Source organism: Mandrillus leucophaeus, unplaced genomic scaffold, assembly GCF_000951045.1.
Source record: "Mandrillus leucophaeus isolate KB7577 unplaced genomic scaffold, Mleu.le_1.0 Scaffold1, whole genome shotgun sequence".
NCBI lineage: Eukaryota > Metazoa > Chordata > Mammalia > Primates > Cercopithecidae > Mandrillus > Mandrillus leucophaeus.
In genome coordinates, this window is record NW_012098097.1 from 9,824,695 (window position 1) to 9,843,737 (window position 19,043).

General features: G+C 51.1%; 2 protein-coding genes across 7 annotated transcripts in view; one reads left to right on the plus strand and one right to left on the minus strand.

Moving 5' to 3' along the window:
* The window catches only part of CYGB (cytoglobin), a 24,257-nt gene extending 11,342 nt beyond the window's left edge, over positions 1-12,915 (minus strand). The window contains exon 1 of the mRNA XM_011984757.1: positions 12,602-12,915. Coding sequence (XP_011840147.1) covers positions 12,602-12,687 — 86 coding nt within the window. The 5' untranslated portion in view covers positions 12,688-12,915. The remainder of the gene's footprint in view (positions 1-12,601) is intronic.
* The window catches only part of PRCD (progressive rod-cone degeneration), a 26,398-nt gene extending 11,129 nt beyond the window's left edge, over positions 1-15,269 (plus strand). Inside the window, exons 1-7 of one of the 6 annotated variants that reach the window (XM_011984316.1) lie at positions 1,874-1,947; positions 2,237-2,305; positions 4,286-4,366; positions 4,765-4,857; positions 5,537-5,666; positions 7,285-7,390; positions 14,801-14,886. In XM_011984316.1, the coding sequence (XP_011839706.1) occupies positions 1,874-1,947; positions 2,237-2,305; positions 4,286-4,307 (165 nt within the window). In that variant the 3' untranslated portion in view covers positions 4,308-4,366; positions 4,765-4,857; positions 5,537-5,666; positions 7,285-7,390; positions 14,801-14,886. Of the gene's footprint in view, positions 1-1,827; positions 1,948-2,236; positions 2,306-4,285; positions 4,367-4,764; positions 5,120-5,185; positions 7,119-7,284; positions 9,119-14,800 lie in introns of those variants that run through there. The other 5 variants (XR_001006529.1, XR_001006522.1, XM_011984390.1 and 2 more) reach the window with 5 other exon arrangements.
* The last annotated feature ends 3,774 nt before the right edge of the window (positions 15,270-19,043 follow it).

A 19,043-nucleotide genomic window follows, 5' to 3' on the forward strand; every position in this document is an offset into this window, starting at 1 on the left:
GCCCCCGAGCCAGCAGCTGGGGGCCGCGGCGCCACTCCCACAGCTCTGGTCGCCCAGGCTCTGAGGGGTTAGCACGGGTCGTTCCCCCCACCCGCCCACCGCCCCGGCTGTCGGAACTTGAGCACACCTCCGACCTCGGGCGCCAGAGGCCTGCTCCCCCTTTCCTACCCCCCAGCACCTCCATGCCCTTGGTGCACGCACGCGGCGGCGGCGGCCTGAAGTCCCCCGTGGCTTATGAATGACACGGACAGGCAAGAACCAGGCGCTGCCCTGAATTCTGGCCCAGCTGGTGGCGGAGGAAGTCCGGAGAGGCACCGGATAGGGCAGAGAGGACCTGGCGGTCGAAAAGTCTTGAGGAAGCCGCAGGCCGCTGGGGACACCTCAGCCAGCACCAAGGGCCCGATTCTGGGCCTAGGGGAAGCAAATCCTTCCTCCTGGTGGGCCCTGTCTAGGGCAGTGTGAGATTGGGCCAGAGGTGGGGGAGAATCCCATGGTGGCTGCCCTGCAGCGGCTGCTCAGTCCTGGGGACAGCCTGAGGCCAGACAGGGCCTGGCAGTGTCAGGAAGAGATGTCACTCAGGCTCCCGGTGACCCTTGTCCTCGCTCAAGACTTGATGTCCCATTGCCCGAGCATTGCTAAGGGTTGGCTCTGCGCTTTCGCTATGGTTCGTGTATTTATTCTTAAAATCTGACTTTAAGGTCCCGGGGAGGCAAGGAGAACTCACCCTGGCCAGCCTCAGCTGCAGCCTGGGCCCTTCCTGAGAGCTCAGGGTTCGGCTGCCTGGGGGACCTTGGGGCAGTGCCTCTGACACTGCTTCCCCCTTGCTGAGGGAAGGAAAATCTAATGCCTCCTGGGGGGTCTTGGAGCGGGTGGAGGGGAGTGGGTGGGTTCAGATTCTCACATCACTCCCAGACCCATGTCTCAGCATGGCCATGGCTGGCTCCATGCTCCACATACACACCCAGCAGTTTCCCAAAGTTGGTGTGACCAAGTGGCTGCCCAACAGGTCCCCTTGGGATGTGGAAAGAAAATAGGAGAAATTTTATATCTCATCCTTTGCAAATGTAATGTAGTCGTATGGTGTAGGAATGAATCTGTACAGTAGTCTAGCCTATAATTTGTAAGTGGCTGCCCCTATCTATTTTGTGAATGCACACTTGAATCCTGCCTTTTACTGAAGAGGGTGTGTAATCAGCAAAGTTTGGAGAGGATTGTCCAGAGGGTAAAACTGCCAGCCCTTCACTGTTGAGTCTCCCCTATCTCTCTGGCTTCATTCTCGAATATCCCTCCCCTTTCTTCCTCCTCTCCTGATGCTTCCACGGTGACATCATTGCTTCACCTCCACTCACCTTGCAGTTACTGGCAGATGCTCCATGCTTTCATGTCAGTAGCTTCGGCAGCATCTTCTGTCTGAGTGCTCCTCTGCCTTGCACACTGCAAATTCAGATGCCCTTGCTCCTCTTTAGGCCCTTGCCCTGATGCCTGCAACTCTGAAAGTGCCCTGTAGGCACCTTGAATAACTCCTGGGTCACTCTACTGCAGTCATTGTACTTCACAGCACATTTGTCTAGACTGGCAGCTCCTTGCAAGCAAGGCCCAGTCTCATCAGATCGACACTCCGAATACGTGCTCAATGCCACACTCCACGCCTTGACCCTACCGCTGGAGGGGAGAACCTGGGCCCAGCGAGCTTAATCAGTCCTCACAAGGTCGCGGCCGCTGACCCACTAATCAGCTTGAGCCTCCTAATCCATCCCCAGCAGGAACCGCAGGACAGACGGCAGTGGCTCCTGAGAGCTGGCTGGGGCCATTTTGGCCCCTCGCCTGTGGCCTTCTGCAGACTTGGTCTGGGAGGGGATGGGGCAGCTGCGCCATGTGCACCACCCTTTTCCTGCTCAGCACCCTGGCCATGCTCTGGCGCCGCCGATTTGCCAACCGAGTCCAACCGTGAGAAACTGACCGGGCTATGGCTGGCGGTTGGTGGTGGTTGGGGGGAACCATGGGGCTGGGCTGCCACCAAGCTGAAGGTGGGCAGAGGCTGCCTGGACCTTCAGGGGGGGCTGGGAGGGCATTTTGAGGAACCCTTGAGAGCTCAGTCTCAGAGCAGGGGAACTTACAGCTTCAAAGGCTCTAGTTGCAGCCTCCAGTCCATAGCCCAATACGGCCGGGACCTGTGGAGGGACAGGGAGGGACTGGGCACAGCCACAGCTCTTCCTGCCTACTCTTGCTCCCACAGAGAGCCCAGCGACGTGGATGGGGCAGCTAGGGGCAGCAGCGTGGACGCGGACCCTCAGTCCTCAGGCAGGTAAGGCAGGAGTCTGGGCTGGGGGAGGGAGGGTGCTGCCAAGGAAGCTGCGGCTGTGCACGCCTGGGGGTGCACGTGTATGCCTGTCTGCGCGCCTGTGCGTGCACCGTATCCTGGCCCTTGCCCTAGGCACCCTGCTCCCTGTCGGCCTGGTGGGCAGGCTGGATGTCTGTTTTCTGCGATTGGGAATGGGAGCCCTCAGCCCGCTCCTCTGGACCAAAGCCGCTGTTTTTCTATCTCCAGTAAGGGGCGGTCCCCCGGGGCACCTTCTGTCGGAAGGCACAGGGAAGTGGAGGGAGGGATGAGGCAGGAGTAGCTCTGTGTAGCTTTGCTCGCCTTTCCTTGCCCTTCCCCCTCCTCCTCCTCTGCCCCCGCCCCGCCTCGGCTCCGCTGCCTGAGCCTCCAGCAGGATTCGCTGTCCAGTCCCCAATAGAAGGCGCGGGAGGAGCATGACATCATCAGCATTGAGTGCCATTGGCTGGGTAGCCCCTGCGGGCAGGACGCTGTCTCCAGTGGCCAGAAAGTTAACTCTTCCCTAGGCTGGAGCCATGTGGTCTTTAGGGGGTGAAGTTGGGGGAACTTCCAGACTTTTCCTTCCCTGGGTGCCCAGTGTCGTTTGATGATAGGGGTGCCTATCCCAACGACACACTGGAAAAAATCAGCAAATCTTTATGACGTTCCGGTGCATGAACGGTTCCTTCTGTGCCTATGGACTCACCTAGCATGGGAGACCTGTCTGAAGAGTGACTTTTTTGCTCCCAGTGAAACAAAGTAAAAAGGATCCGATGACATCTTTGGGTCAGGGCCCACTGGTAGGAGGGTGTCTCCACACAGGGAGGACTCAGGTGGCGGGTACTGTGACCATCCATGTCTGAGTGGGGACCTGCCAGCAATGTGTCCCTTTGATATGCGGAAACTGGCAACTGAGAGAACTTCAGTCTTTCTGTCTCCTGTCATCTGAGTCCTGGGATTCTGAGTCCTGAGATTCTGATGATCAGAAGGCCCAATGGGAAGCCCTGGGCCTGTACAGGAAACGGCGGCATTTCTGTGACACCTCAACTCGATAGGCCAGCTGGGATCATCATAATAGAGCCTGATTGATATCATTAGTTAAATCAGCTAAAATGACCACCCCTGGGCCTCCCCTGATAGGAGGCCCTCAAATGCTAAGTGGTCCACACTATTGAGCCCAGGTCTGGAGTTGGGCAGGGATAATTTAAATCCTGGCTTCCCTCTTACTAATGGAAAGACTATGGGGGAAATTTACAAAAACAATCGGCTTATTTATATGTAAACTAGGATTAATAACAGAGTGGTTGCCAGGTTTTGGTGAGGGTGCAGAGTGATTGCTCCATAAATGCTAGCAGCTGTCTTGTTTCATGCTCGGGACCTGTGCTTTAGTTTTCTCCAGAGGTTTCTTATATATTAAGTCGCTCGGAAGGCTCAGTGACCCCAGAGGATTGGCAGGACATGTGGTTTTAATCTTTGGTTAATGGTTGTGGAAATGGAGGGACAGGGAGATTTAGGTGGCTTGCTCTCGATCATCTATCTCATTTGTGGTTAATGCGGGATGTTCAGGCCCCTGACTTCCAGGCAGGGTCTCTTCTACATGAAATGGACCTGGACCTCCTGGCAGGAAAGAAAAGGCCAAATCTGAGGACCATCTGGCCAGGCCAGGCCTGGCGTGACTTAGCCAGAAGGAAGCAGTTGCCTATTAACTCCCTGGGACCCAGTTAACTGGAAAAATTGGTCTGACATCGAGGAACCACCTGCTGAAGGTGGCTGCCGTGGAGGGCTGGCGGTGGGGGTGACATTTCTACTCTCCAGTCACACTGTCCTAAATGCCAACTGATTCCTTAGGTGGTCCTGCCCCTGAATATTGGGGTGAATTGATAGGGATGGGAGGAGGAGGAAGAGGAGAGTCAGAAACATGGGAAGGTCGTGCCCTTCAATCCTGACCCAGTGCTTTCCTCTGTTTAGGGAGAAAGAACCTCTGAAGTAAGCCCTCACCTCTGCAGGTGGGGCTCAGGCCCAGAGACTGGGATCAGCTGGCCCAGGCAGGTAGGGCAGGGCTGGGAGCTGGGGAGGGCAGAGGGCAAGGCTGGGGACAGGCAGGAAGAAATAGGCAAGGCCCGGCCATGTGGGAGGATAGCAGGCAGTGTTCAGCTCTTGTGGGCACTGACGGAGGTTCAAAGTAGGCAGATGGACTCGTGCCTTTGGCTGCTACCTTGAGCCTGTTGTGTTCCAGGCAATGGGGCAAGGGTTAGTTTGAAGAGAACCAGGTGTGGTTTGACCATATTTTCTAGGCTTGGGGATGGCAAGGTGGTCGTGCTGGGGCATGAGGGCAGTGTCAGAGGACGTCCAAGGGAGAGGCGGTGTTCTGGGACATCCACTCTGAAATGCAAGTCTCATCCCCAGGTATGGGAGAAGTGCTGATCTGTTCTGGTTTTCTGTTTCAGCTCAGGTCCTGGTTCGTCCCCTAGCCCAGGAGGATGCTGTGGGAGCCGGAGCAGCAGCAAGAGGGAGAATGGGGGGAAGCAGCACTAGAGAAGGTAGATGCCAGTCTCCCCTTCCCCCAGGCCCTGGGTGTGGGCTCCTGAGCAGGACCTGGCCGGGCCTGGCAGAAAGAGCAGACGTGCTCACTGTTCTGGGACGGGCTTACTGTTCTGGGACGGGCTTCCTTCCCTCTGAGTTCCTGAGGCTTCTTTGAGGGACTGCTAAGCCTGAGAAAACCTAGGGTGAAGGACTTGCTGGGTCCACCAGGCTGATTCCAGGGCAGCCAGCAGCCCAGGCAAGAGGTAGGAATAAATAAGGAGTGAGGAGACCCCAGGAGTAAGGGACAGCTGATAGCTCACGTTTGCTAAGCAAGGGCTTCCATTCATTCTGTAATTTAATCCTCAGTCACCCACAGAGCCTGGTAATGTTATTATCCACAATTTCTAAATGGGAAAACACAGAGAGAGGTTAAATAATTTGCCCAACGTCACCTAGCTAGGAAGTGGAGGCTCCCAGGCTCACACTGGAGCTGCAGGGCCCACGCTCCTACCCACCATGGCAGGCGGCCTCCCCCTGGAACCCAACACAGTTTGCACGGGTTGGGGGTGGTTTGCTGGCCTGGCTGACTGCCTGTCAGCCCAGGAGCTATTCTGTTAAGCCTCCGCCTGTGGTCCGAGGTGCTGGTGTCAGTTTGCCACAGCCGCACTTGCTTCTGTGTCATTTGCCTTTCCCCAGTTCCCAGAGCTCATCCTGTCACTGGCTGCTCTGCTGAAATTATCAATAAGAAATGCCAGTTGGATCTGTGACATGTCTGCCTGCAGCTGGATGGGAGCAACTGACAGCTTGTCCTCCGAATGTGTTTTCTGTATGTGCGCGAGCGCATGTGTTCCAAACGGGCAGTAGCGTGTGGGAAGGAAAAACCCTGACACTTGTTTTTGTCAATTTGCTGATGCTCAGTCCCGGCGGCTGCCTTCTTTGCCCCCAGCTGCTCTGCCATTTCTCTTTTTCCAATCCTGCGCGATCCTGAGCAGAGATAAAAGCAGATTTCCGCTCTGCTCCCAGATCCAGGCGCAGACCCTGCAGGCAGCTGCTCCAGACATCTCACAGCTATTAGTCTTCAAAAGCCCCCCGTGCCTCTGTGCACACACGTCTCTCCTCCCCAGCCAGCCCCCTCCCAGCCCAGTGGTGTTGTCTCTGCCTGGCTGGCCCTTGCCCTTGACTTCCAGGCAGTAGGAGATGGAGTTCTCTAGACAGCAGCACCTCAGCCGCCGCTCCGCCTCTGAAGGGAGGGAAGGGAAAGGGTGAGGGATGCCACAGAGGAGAGGGAACCGCTGGGGAGGTGCTCAGGGTGGGGGAGGAGGTGTACCCCGCTGGGGAGGGGCTGCTGGTACCTCGGGGAGCCTGGCTGGGATGTGTGCGAAGGCAGTTCTGTGGGAGCCTCTCAAAGTAGGGCAGGCAGGAGGCAGGGGGAAAGTCACACTAGGGAAGGAGCCTGCAGAGGCAAAGCCACAGCGCCAGCCTGACCCAGGCCGTGAGCCTGTGACCGTCTGTCTCAGCTCCTGTCAGCCTGTCCCTCTCTTTGGAGGCATCGGCCTTCCCGGTGACAGGCCTGTCAGGCTGAGGGCCAGAGGGCACTGTTCCTGGGACCCCGTCTGTGTTCCCCGATCCTATCTGCATTTATTCTCTAATCTATTTGCCATGTTCCTGTCACCTCATCCTTGCTGCCATTTCCAAGTTGCCCATCTCCTTCCACTGGTGTGAAGAATTGTCAGGCCAAGGTCATGGAGCTGGCTCATGGCCCAGATGCACCTCCCCAGGGCAGCGCCCCTCCACAGCCCTGTTCCAAGAACCTGCACCGGAGGCGGTGGCTGCTCCAGGGATCCCATCCAGATGAAGGGCGGGAAAGAGGGAGGAAGGGGCTGCTGGCGGCCAGAGGGGCTGTAGTTGCCTGGGCTTGGAGGTTGCCTGGGCAGCTGGGGTGCCATGTGGGCTGGGTGGGGGGGCTGTCTCCCCCAGGGAGCAGGCTGGCTTTGGTGGGAGCAGATTGTGTTTACACCTTCCCCGCACACCCAGCCCACGCTCGCCTCTTATTCCCGGGGCCTCTCCCACCCCTGGGCTCTCTGCGCAATCTGTACATTTGCAGCTTCTGCTGCAGAAAGTTGCCTCTCTCAGCCTAGAGCTCCCCACAGAAGGCTCCTGGGACCTGGGTGCCCCTTCCTCGGCCCACTGGCTCCCATCACAGGGGTTAGTGTGAAGCTCAGGGCAAGGGTGGACCTCCAAATGGGGGAATTGCTTAAATCCTGACTACGACACTGTCCCCACGGAGGCTGAGTCCTTTGGCTGAGTCCTTTTTCCTCCCTTTCCTTGCAAAGAGCCATTGCTTGGGAATGGGAGCAGGCGTGCTCAGCGGCTTGGGAGAGGGCAAATAAAGGGCAACTACAGAGGGAGAGCTGAGGCAAAGGGTGGGGTCCCTTCTGGTCCAGGGTGCTGGCTACTGTGAAATAACAGAGTCCGAGAGCAAGGTGTCCAGAGTCAGAGCTCCTGGGTGTGAACCTTGTTCCACCAGGACATCCTACTTCTGTGGTCTGGGTTTCTGAACACCTCTGTGCCTCAGTTTCTTTAGCTGTAGGATGCAGATCCTACTGGTATCTGTGTCTTAGAGTTGTTGTAAGGGTTGATTAGATAACGCGTGGAAGATGTTTAGCACGTTGGGTAAGTGTCCCATATATGTGAGCTGGCACAATCCGGTTTGAACTGTAAATTACTGAACAGTGGTAGATTCAGGATGGCTAGAGTTCCTCACATCCTCACTCTGTGGTCCTTCCTGCTGTCTCTCCACATACACAGAGCTGGGTGACCAGTAGTTCTGCAACAGACTAGAGGATGGCAGAGGGTGGCATTGCTGGGGTGGGGAAGCCCCCTCTAAGCCTGTACTGGAGAAGACCACCTCTACCTCTCTGTGCCCAGAACCGTGTCCCAACCTCCAGTGGGGCCTTGACCTGGACACCGCCACTCCCAGCTGGCTCTGCTTCTGGAATGAACCTTAGCTCCTTGACAAGATGGGAGGTGCTGCCCTGCTGTGGTGCCTTCCTCCGTGTGAATGCTAATCTCTCTGCTGGGGGAGACTGAGTGACAGGGAAAGGCTGCTTGGAGCTGCAGGGCGGCTGAGGGCAGCAGCCAGGAGCAGGGAGGTGCTGCTCCTGCGACTGAGGCTCAGGGTGGCTGCCAGTCTCTCCTGGAGACTGGAGCATGACCAGCGAACTAATGAGGTGGCGGGGGTATGGTGGGGGTGAGGGAAGTAGCCACCACAGCTGTGGCTGTCCACTGTCACCCTGGGGAGTACCCACCCACTCCAAGTGTGCGGTTGTGTGTGTGTGTGGTTGTGTGTGTCTGGTTGTGTGTATGTGTGTGGGTGCGCAGACAGTCCTGGGCAAGGGCAAACAGCAGAGGTGCTGGGCCGAGACTAGATGGGTAGGGCACGGTGCCCGCTCTGAGACAGGCATGATGGCGAGAGAGCGAACCCTGCTGGTTCCTCAGGCTCCCGTAGCCCCTCTGCTGTTGGGAAGAAGCCCAAGACCTAGAGCTAGAAGAAGATAATGCTTCTTTGTGAACCTCAGAAGAACATCAAAGTGGTTCGCACAGAAGCTTATGTTAATATAATGAAGATACTAACCATATGATTAATAACCACTAACATGCATTGGGCGCTTACTATGTGCTAGGCACCGTGCCAGCTGCTGTATTTTACGCACTGTTTCATTTATGCGGCAGGAACGGTTATCGTTTATCCAATAAGGAAAGTGAGGTTCACCGAACTTGCTTAAGGTCACTCACAGCTGGCAGCGAAGCCAGGACCTGAGCCTGGGAAATTTGATGCCAAAGCTTGGGATAGAGGGGGCCGAGTCTCGAGGTGGGGGCCGTGAGGAAATTCTGGTTGTGACCTGTCTACAAGGCACAAGGAATGGAGCTGTGGGCCTGCCTGCCCTGCCTTTGCAGGTGGGCTGGTGTTGGCCAGGGTCATCACCACTGTTCTGTCTTCAGAAACTCACATTCAAGGGCAGACCAGACTCTGGGCCCTGAGAGGCTGGTTCTTGCCTGCCAGGTGAGGGGGAGAGGACAGCTGCCCCTTTAGGATCCCCCAGTCTTCCACAGGGAGGACGTGGTGGCCCCTGGCAGGGATGACACACAGTGAGGTCATCACCCATAGTCACTGCCACTGCCACTGCCACTGCCACTCTGTTGCCTCCTTCAGCCAGGGGCAGGCCCTGGGGAGAGGACAGGACGGTAGCTAGCAGCCCAGCTGGAGACGGGAGCCTGGTGAGGAAGGCTGTTTTGATTTGTTTTTGCAGGGGGAGGGTGCAGGGCATGGAGACCAAGGAGGTGGTTTGAGGGGGATCCGCTGACAGCTGGCAGCCAGTCCTTGTGCCTAAGGAGCACAGACCCTCTCTGTGGGACACATGTGCCCCCTAGTGGGGATTACGACTGTAGTGGGGGGCTGAGAAAATTTTAAAAAATTTACTAACAGACTCAGCCTGTGAGCCTGGGTAGGAGAGGCCAATCCTATCCCTATGTGAACACACACACACACACACACACACACACACACACACACACATATTCACACACAGAGACACATGCATTCACACATACAAACACATTGATACACAGAAACACATACATTCACACACACGCGTGGACAGACATACACATATACAAACATACACATACATACACACACAGACACATACACACTCACACACAGACACACACATTCACACACACATACACAGACATACACATATATATATCCACACACATACACATACAGACATACACAGACACACATAACACACATTCACACATAGACATATACATACACATACACATTCACACACACACACATTCACACACACAGACACATTCACACATACACAGACATACACATATACATTTACATACATACACATACACACAGACATACACAGACACACATAACACACATATTCACACAGACATATGCATACACATACACATTCACACATACACACACATTCACACACACATTCACACATACACAGACATACACATATACATTCACACACATACACATACACACATACACACACATACACAGACACAGACACACACAATCACAGATACACATGCATACACACACACACACACATTCACACATACACATACAGACATACACCCATATGCACAGACACACACATACAGACATATACACATATAGACACATAACATACAGATACACACACACACAGATACACATAAACACACATACACATGCACACAGACACACACAGAAACATACACATACACAAACATACACACAATATCATATGCAGAGGCAGAAGCCATTTGAACTCAGCATTAAAAGAAATAAATGTGTTAATTTGGTCATTTATTTAACAAATGTGTCCTGGGAACCTGCAATGTGCAAACCCTGTGTCAGGTGTCAGGAGTGACACTCGGGGAGAGACAGACCCTGCCCTGCCAGCTGGTCCTATAGGAAGGCCCCAGCCTAGGTGGCCTAGTTCTGCCAGCCCAACCCTGCCTATCCCTGTGACCTTTTGTTCTCCAGACCTCGGTTTCCTCATTTGATAAATATTTGTCAAGCCCAGGTGGGCTGGAGTGAAGACATAAAGGACTAATGATCTCCTCAGGAAAAGAGCTGTTTAGTAAAATGAAGGGGATGGACCAGAAGCTCTCTGGGAGCCCCACTGACTTTCCCAATCGAAAGCGACTATAATGAACTGTGTCTGGAGGTGCTGTGTGCCAGGGACTGTGGATCCAGAAACGGATTAAGACCTGCCACAACCAACCAGAAAACTGGGCAAGATATAAGAAACAGACACTTGACAACAGGCAGCACACAGGACAGTGACCCCATGACTGCCTCAGCTTCTGCCTGGAGAGAGTTCCCTGACTGTGCCCTGGGGAGGGGAAACCCAAGTGGACCACAGTGGCTTTGCTAAGGTGAGGAGGAGACAGAATCAGAGGTCAAGACAGTGTGAGATTCGTAAGGATATACACACAGATCAATGGAATCCAAAAACAGATGCAGCAAAGGTAATCCAATGGAGAAAGAAAGGTCCTTTCAACAGGATACAAAAAGCACTAACCAGAAAAGAAAATTAATACACTGGACTTTATCAAAATTAAACCTCTGCTCTTGGAAACACCGGGAATAAATATTTGCCAAACAAAAATCTGAGAAAGGACTAGTATCCGCAATACATAAAGCACTTTTACAATTCGATAATAAGACAGCCCAATAAAAAACGGGCAAAGGTTTTAATAGACACTACAACAAAAAATATACATACAGCTAAAATACATAGAAAGATGTTCAACATGCGGCTGGGGGCGGTGGCTCACGCCTGTAATACCAGCACTTTGGGAAAGAAAGATGTTTCACATGCAAATCAAAAGCCCAATGACATACCACTACCTGCCCACCAGAATGGTTAAAGCTGAAGGCTGACCATAGTAAGTACTGTCCAAGATGTGACCCTGTCATACACGGCTGGGGACTGGTGAAGTGTTACAACCACTTGGGAAACCAGCATGGCGGTTTCTTATAAAGTTATCCCAGAGGAATGAAAACTTACATCCACAAAAAAGACTGCAAAGATGTTCATGGCAGCTTTATTAGTAATAGCTACAAACTGGAAACAATGCAAATATTCCTCAACATGGGAATAAACACACTGAGATATATTAAGATAGAATAATCCTTAGCAATGAAAAGGAAATGAACTGCTGATGCCAACGACATGGGTAAACTGAGAGAAGCCAGACACAAAAGAGCAGCTACTGTGTGATGACGACATGTGCATGGAATTCTAGGACAGGCAGAACCCGACTGTTAGTGACAGAAGGCATTAGTGGTTGACTGGGGCTGGGGTTAGATATCGTGGGGGTTGACTGCAAAGTAAGACGGAGTCTTACTTTGTCGACCAGGCTGGAGTGCAGTGGTGCAATCTCAACTCACTACAACCTTCACCTCCTCAGTAGCAGGGATTATTGGCATGCACCACCACGCCCAGCTAATTTTTGTATTTTTAGTTGAGACAGGGTTTCATCATATTGGCCAGGCTGGTCTTGAACTCCTGACCTCAAGTGATCCACCTGCCTCGGCCTCCCAAAGTGCTAGGATTACAGGCGTGAACCGCCGTGCCCGGCCTAGAAGGTTTTTGTTGTTGTTGTTGTTGAGACGGAGTTTTGCTCTTGTCACCTAAGCTGGAGTGCAATGGTGCAATCTTGGCTCACTGCAACCTCACCTCCTGGGTTCAAGCAATTCTCCTGCCTCAGCCTCCTAGTAGCTGGGATTACAGGTGCCCACCACCATGCCTGGCTAATTTTTTGTATTTTTAGTAGAGACGGGGTTTCACCACGTTGGCCAGGCTGATCTTGGACTCCTGACCTCAGGTGATCCACCGGCCTCGGCCTCCCGAAGTGCTGCACCCCACCTAAGAAGGTGCTTTTGAGGTGACAAAAATGTTCTAAATCTTAACTGGGATTGTGGTTACATGGGTCTATACACTTATTGGACTAATGAACCATACATTGTGAATGGTTATACTGTATTGTATGTAAGTTACACCAGAATAAAGATGATTTAGAGTTAGAAACAAAACAAGAATGAAGATTGATGCTTGTTTTACTCATCATCTAGCAGAAAAGCCAGACATGCAAACAAATCATCATAAAACAGTGGGATGAGTATTCAAAGTATGCTGAAATAACACGAACTCCCATTTATCAAGTGCTTACCTTGTGCCAGGCGCTGTGCTAAGTGCTCCGAAGCACTGACCTAACGAAGTCCCGTGATGTTTGGATGATGAGGACCTCCTCCTCATTTTACAGATGAGAAAATAAGACTCAGAGAGAAGTGAGGTGACTTTTGCCAAGGTTACTCAGTTAGAATCAGTAGAGCTGGGACTTTCCTCCAGGTCGTCCTGGGTTGCAGACAATGTGCTAATCCACCTGCCACCAGGAAGGTGCCACGAGGAAACAGCTCGGGAATTGTTGCAGCATCTCAGTCAAAACTTCGCAGAGGAGGTATTTAAGTAGAAGCTGGAATTTGCTGAGCAGAGAAGAGAATGCAGCAAAGGGACTTTCAAGGCAACAGGAACAAACACCACCACAAGCAAAGGTTATGCAACAGCTGTGAGAAGGCAAGGTTTCTGGGCATGGAGAGACATGCCCAGGAAATAACAGAAGAGATCCATGGAACATTATATCGTCTACAAATTCATTTATTTTTATTTTAAAAAAATGAGTTTTTGAGTAATACTCTAGAGGCAGTGGCTCTGCCAAGCAGGGAAGTCGAATGCATTGCTTTTCTTCCTGGATGCTGTTTGGCAAGCACAGACAATCCACAACTCCAACGCCATCTATTCTCAATGCATAGGGTCTGTGTCGTATTTCTCCTCCTCCAGAAAGTTAAAGCTAGGTGAAACTTGAAAGCATTGATCCCAGGTTTTGTTTTTTATTTTTATATTTTTACTTTTCTTCCATCTGCCTGGTCATCTGCATGGTCCCAGATTTCTGAACAGGATTTGCAACACTGTTTCATGGTCCTAAGAACTCTCAGGAAAAAAATCCTCTATGTTTTCATGACAGGTTTTCTAGGTGGGTGAATTAAAGTCTCTGGAGTTAAGCAAAAACGTTCCACTGTCATAGTGTAATTTTTTAAGGCAACACAGCATGGTGGCTGAGACCATGAGTTTTTAGCTGGATTGTTTGAGTTCAGATCTCAGTGCTTCACTTATGAATTCCTTTAACCTTTCTGCACCTTGACTTCCTCAGCTGCGAAATGGGAAGGGAGGGGGGGCGGTGATAATGACAGGGCTGTCATGAGAATCAGATGAGACAGTGAATAAAAGGTGCTTCCAGAGTACCTACCACAGAGTAAACATTTCATATACACATAGCTGTTGTTACTTCAGAAAGGACGCTTGCACACATCAGCTCATTTTCTGTATTCTGTCATGATCCATTCTTCTGGGAAGAATTATTTTTAAAAGATATCATTTAGGATGATTTGACTGAAATAGAACACCCAACTTAAAATGACTTAATAAGATTTCTTTTTTAAATCTCACTTTTTTTTTTTTTTTTGAGATGGAGTCTCGCTCTGTCACCCAGGCTAGAGTGCAGTGGTGCGATCTCCGCTCATTGCAAGCTCCGCCTCCCGAGTTCAAGCCATTCTCCTGCCTCAGCCTCTAGAGTAGCTGGGACTACAGGCACCCCCCACCACACCCGGCCAATTTTCTTTTTTTTGCAGTTTTAGTAGAGACGGGGTTTCACCATGTTAGCTAGGATGGTCTCGATCTCCTGACCTCGTGATCCGCCTGCCTCGGCCTCCCAAAGTGCTGGGATTACAGGCGTGAGCCACTGTGCCCGGCCTAAAATCTCACATTTTGTAATTCACTCAAACTGAGATGCCATTGCTTGCAAGACACATCCTGCATTTAAGAATGTGAAAATGCAACCGGCTGTGGTGGCTCATGTTTGTGATCCCAGCACTTTGGGAGGCTGAGGTGGGCGAGTTACCTGAGGTCAGGAGTTCAAGACTAGCCTGGCCAGGATGGTGAAATGCTGTCTCTACTAAAAATACGAAAATTAGCTGGGCGTGGTGGTGCACGCCTGTAATTCCAGCTACTTGGGAGGCTGAGGTAGGAGAATCACAAGAACCCAGGAGGTGGAGGGAGGTTGCAGTGAGCCGAGATCATGCCACTGCATTCCAGCTTGGGTGACAAGAGCAAAGCTCTGTCTCAAAAAAAGAAAAAAAAACCATACGTGTATGTGTGTGTGTGTGTGTGTGTGTATATATATGAAATGTACAAATGTGTCTCTGAATCAAAACAAGAGGTCTGAAGTTCGGGGGTGTCGGGACTGGCGGCTTCTGCAGGTCAGCAGCATCACCGAGGACTCACGTTCTTTCTTCTCTCTACTCTGCCATCGCAGTCCTTCAGCTTCTACTTAATGGAAGCCTTGCAGATGCAAGATGGCTCCAGCAGGCCCAGCATCACTTCTTCACAGTGTCCCAAAGCCAGAAAAAAGGCTGTTGTTTTTAAAAGCAGGAAAACTTTCCCAAACTTGGCCAGAATTGCATCGGAGACCCTTTCCCAAAACAATTTCCAGCGAAGGGAATAGACTGACCATGTCTGGTACAGATGAATGAAGATTTGCCCCTGGGGGCTAGGGAGGGGCTTGCCCCTGCTGAAGCAGACCCTTGCCCAGCAGCTGAACAGAGCCTAGGTTCATCACATGGAGGAAGAGACTGGCCGCTAACAGTGCCTGACATACAGATGTGCTTCCTGTGATGCCGCTGCTGCCACCGTTCCAAATGTAAGCAGTCAGCTGCTTGGGATACTACCTACCTTCTTTTGTGTTCTTATTAATACAATTAAAGATTGCTTTCTGGGTAGAGAAATTAACCTCAATATTCTAAAGACTGTTTTCTTTATTTTTATGTATTTATTTTTTTTGAGACAAGATCTTGCTCTGTCACCCAGGCTGGAGGGCAGTGATGCAATCATGGCTCACTGCATAGCCTCAATCTCACGGGCCCCAGCAATCCTCCCATCTCAGCCTCCCATCCAGCTGGGGCCACAGGCATGTGCCACCACACCTGGATGTTTTTCATTTTTAATTTTTTATTTATAGAGATGGAGGTCTCCCTATGTTGCTCAGGCTGGTCTTGCACTCCTGGGCTCAAGCGATCCTCCTGCCTTGGCCAACCAAAGTGTTGGGATTATAGGCGTGAGCCACTGCGACCAGCCCAAAGACTGTTTTCTATTACTGTGGGTTTCAGATACCATGTCTTAAACCCCGTCAGTGACCACCCCAACACAATAGGCCAGTTGACTGAATTCTCCCTTTGTATCAGAGCCTGGGTCCCTGAAAAGCGCTGGGGACTTCTGCCTTCCTGTTTGTAAAGGGTCACTAGACTGTGACTCTTTCCATGTCAATAAATAGAGGTCTGCACTAGCCTGGTATAATGGCTGCATAATAATTCCACGGTAGGTAAAACTCAAATGTCCTAGCTCTCACCAGCAACGAGTGCAAATGAGATCACAGTAACATCCACATTTCAGTCTCAACAGCTCTGAGCCCTTGTCGGCTCATTCAGGAATTCTGATGTATTCTCTGAAGTCTCCCCAGTTATTTCTGGGTTGGCTGCACAGTGTACTTTACATGTGCTTAGGCACATGGCCTCTCATTGTATTTCACTCCAGCCTCTTGGCCACTGCCCAGCTCCCCTGGCATCCCTATCTGCCATGAAGCTGCTGTTGGGGAAGCAGTGTCCAGTCAGGTGTGAAGGCGACTTGGTGGCCTGCGGCGGAGCGAGGAGCTATAAAGAATGGCCCTCACTATACACTGGGTGGCATCCAGGCCCAATATAGCCCTGCTAGAGCCCGGAGCCTCCATCTTCCACACATCAGCTCTGCAGCCTCCCACCCTCACTCTTCCTGCCATGAAGTGGTTCAAATGGCAGAGCAGGTGCCCACTGTTCCTCCTTTCAACCTCATTTCTGATTTTGTCCCCAACCACCCCTACAAACACATGAAAATCTTCTTCCTTCTCCCTTCCTCCCCCAAAACAAAAGTCCTTATACATAAAGTCACCTTATTCATTAGTGGTAAAAGCATGGATTCTACAGGCTGGGAGCAAAGTCTGACTCTGCCGTTACTGGTTATGTGAATTTGGGCAAGTTTCTGAATTTCCCAGTGCTACTGTTTCCTTATCCGTAAAATGGGAACAGTGATAGTGTTACCAGAGAGGAGTCCTGATCCAGGTCCCAAAAGAGGGTTCTTGGATCTTGAGCAAGAAAGAATTTGGGGTGAGTCTATAAAGTGAAAGCAAGTTTATTAGAAAAGTAAAGGAATAAAAGAATGGCTACTTGGCCGGGCATGGTGGCTCAGGCCTGTAATCCTAGCACTTTGGGAGGCTGAGGCAGGCAGATCACTTGAGGTCAGGAGTTCAACACCAGCCTGGCCAACATGGTGAAACCCTATCACTACTAAAAATACAAAAATTAGCCAGGCGTGGTGGCGTGCACCTGTAATCCAGCTACTCAGGAGGCTGAAGCAGGAGAATGGCTTGAACCCGGGAGGCGGAGGTTACAGCACCACTGCAGCCTGGGTGACAGAGCGAGACTCTGTCTCAAACAAACAAACAAAAAGGCTACTCCACAGAGCAGCCCTGAGGGCTACTGGTTTCCCATTTTTATGGTTATTTCTTGATTATATCCTAAACAAGGGGTGGATTATTTATGCCTCCCATTTTTAGACCATATAGGGTAACTTCATAAGGTTGCCATGGCATTTGTAAACTGTCATGGCGCTGGTGGGAGTGTAGCAGTGAGGACGACCAGAGGTCACTCTTACTGCCATTGTGGTTTTGGTTTTGGTGGGCTTCTTTACTGCAACCTGTTTTATCAGCAAGGTCTTTATGACCTGTATCTTGTGCCAGCCTCCTATCTCATCCTGTGACTTAGAATGCCTTAACTGTCCGGGAATACAGCCCAGTAAGTCTCAGCTTCATTTCACCCAGCTCCTATTCAAGATGGAGTTCTCTGTTTCCAGCGCCTCTGACAGTAGTACTTCACCGCATTGTGAGGATTAAACGAGTTCATACATGTACAGAAATCAATGTAAGGAGTGGCACCTGGTAAGTGCTATGAAGTATTAGCTCTCATTACTATTTTGTCTACAGCAGGTCACCAGCCCGCTAGCACCTTTTGGAAAATTCACACTTAGAATTCCCACTGCAAGTCTCAAAGGAAAGGAACTATGTTTGCAGGGACAGAACACATTCTTCCTTTCAGTATTACACAAAATGATGTGTCTTCAAGGGTAAGGTAGAGAAACCCAATGGCCAGAATTACTGCTGAATGAATTAATGATTATTTGCGAAGACTTACTGTTAGCATAGCAGGTAAACACCAAACCCTGCACTGTTAAGAAATTAAAAAGAAAAAAAAAAAAAGAGGCTGGGCATGGTGGCTCACACCTGTAATCCCAGCACTTTGGGAGGCCAAGGCGGGTGGATCACCTGAGGTCGGCAGTTTGAGACCAGCCTGACATGGAGAAACCCCGTCTCTACTAAAAATACAAAATTAGCTGGGCGTGGTGGCGCATGCCTGTAATCCCAGCTACTTGGGAGGCTGAAGCAGGAGAATCACTTGAACTTGGGAGGCAGAGGTTGTGGTCAGCCGAGATCGCACCACTGCATTCCAGCCTGGGCAACAAGAGCGAAACTCTGTCTCAAAAAATAATAATAATAAAAAAATTAAAATAAAAAGCCCTTGAAGAGCTTACAATCAAATGAAAGGAGGTAAACATAAACAAATGTGGTAATTTGAAAATAAGTATCTGCAACATATCACCATCTGCAGGACAATATAATCCACACCGAAGGCCACAGAGATCACTGTTAATGGGTGGATGAGAACGGGGAGACTGGAATGGAGAAAAGGCTCTTGGTCTTGCAAATTTAAACTAGTTTTCAAATAGGTGCAAATTCTGGCCCTGATTGTTGTCATTTTTGCCTTATTTTTATTTCAAAAATGAAGCCAGACCGGGCGCAGTGGCTCACCTTTGTAATCCCAGCACTTTGGGAGGCCAAAACAGGAGGGTTGCTTGAGGCCTGGAGTTTGAGACCAACCCGGGCAACACAGTGAGACCTCATCTCTGCAAAATAAAAATAATCAGCTGGGCGTGGTGGTGCTCGCCTGTCACCCTGGCCACTTGGGAGGCTGAGGCAGGAGGATCACTTGAGCCCGGGACGTCGAGGCTGCAATAAGTTATGATTGCACCACTGCACTCCAGCCTGCGTGCCAGGGTGAAACCCCGTCTCAAAAACAAACCAAGAAAACCCAGAAACCAAAAAAAAAAAATGAAGCCAAAGTGGTTGCCTCAAAAATAACATCCAGAAGAGCAGTGGGTGTTACATCATTCTCCGTTCTTTTCGTAATTCAACTCGTGACACTTGCCTTTTTTTCTCTTCTCGGAATGAAAAGCGCATTCGGCCCGGACCCTCGGGCAGCCGCGGAGGCGGAACCCCGTCGCTCTCGAGCGCCCCCTGCCGCCCGCGCCTCGGCCTCACCGGCCTCGCCCCAATCTTAAAAACACCTGAGCGGGAGGTTGAACGATTCCCTTGGAATCTCTCCTCTTCACTAACCCAGCGAACCACTCCAAATGCC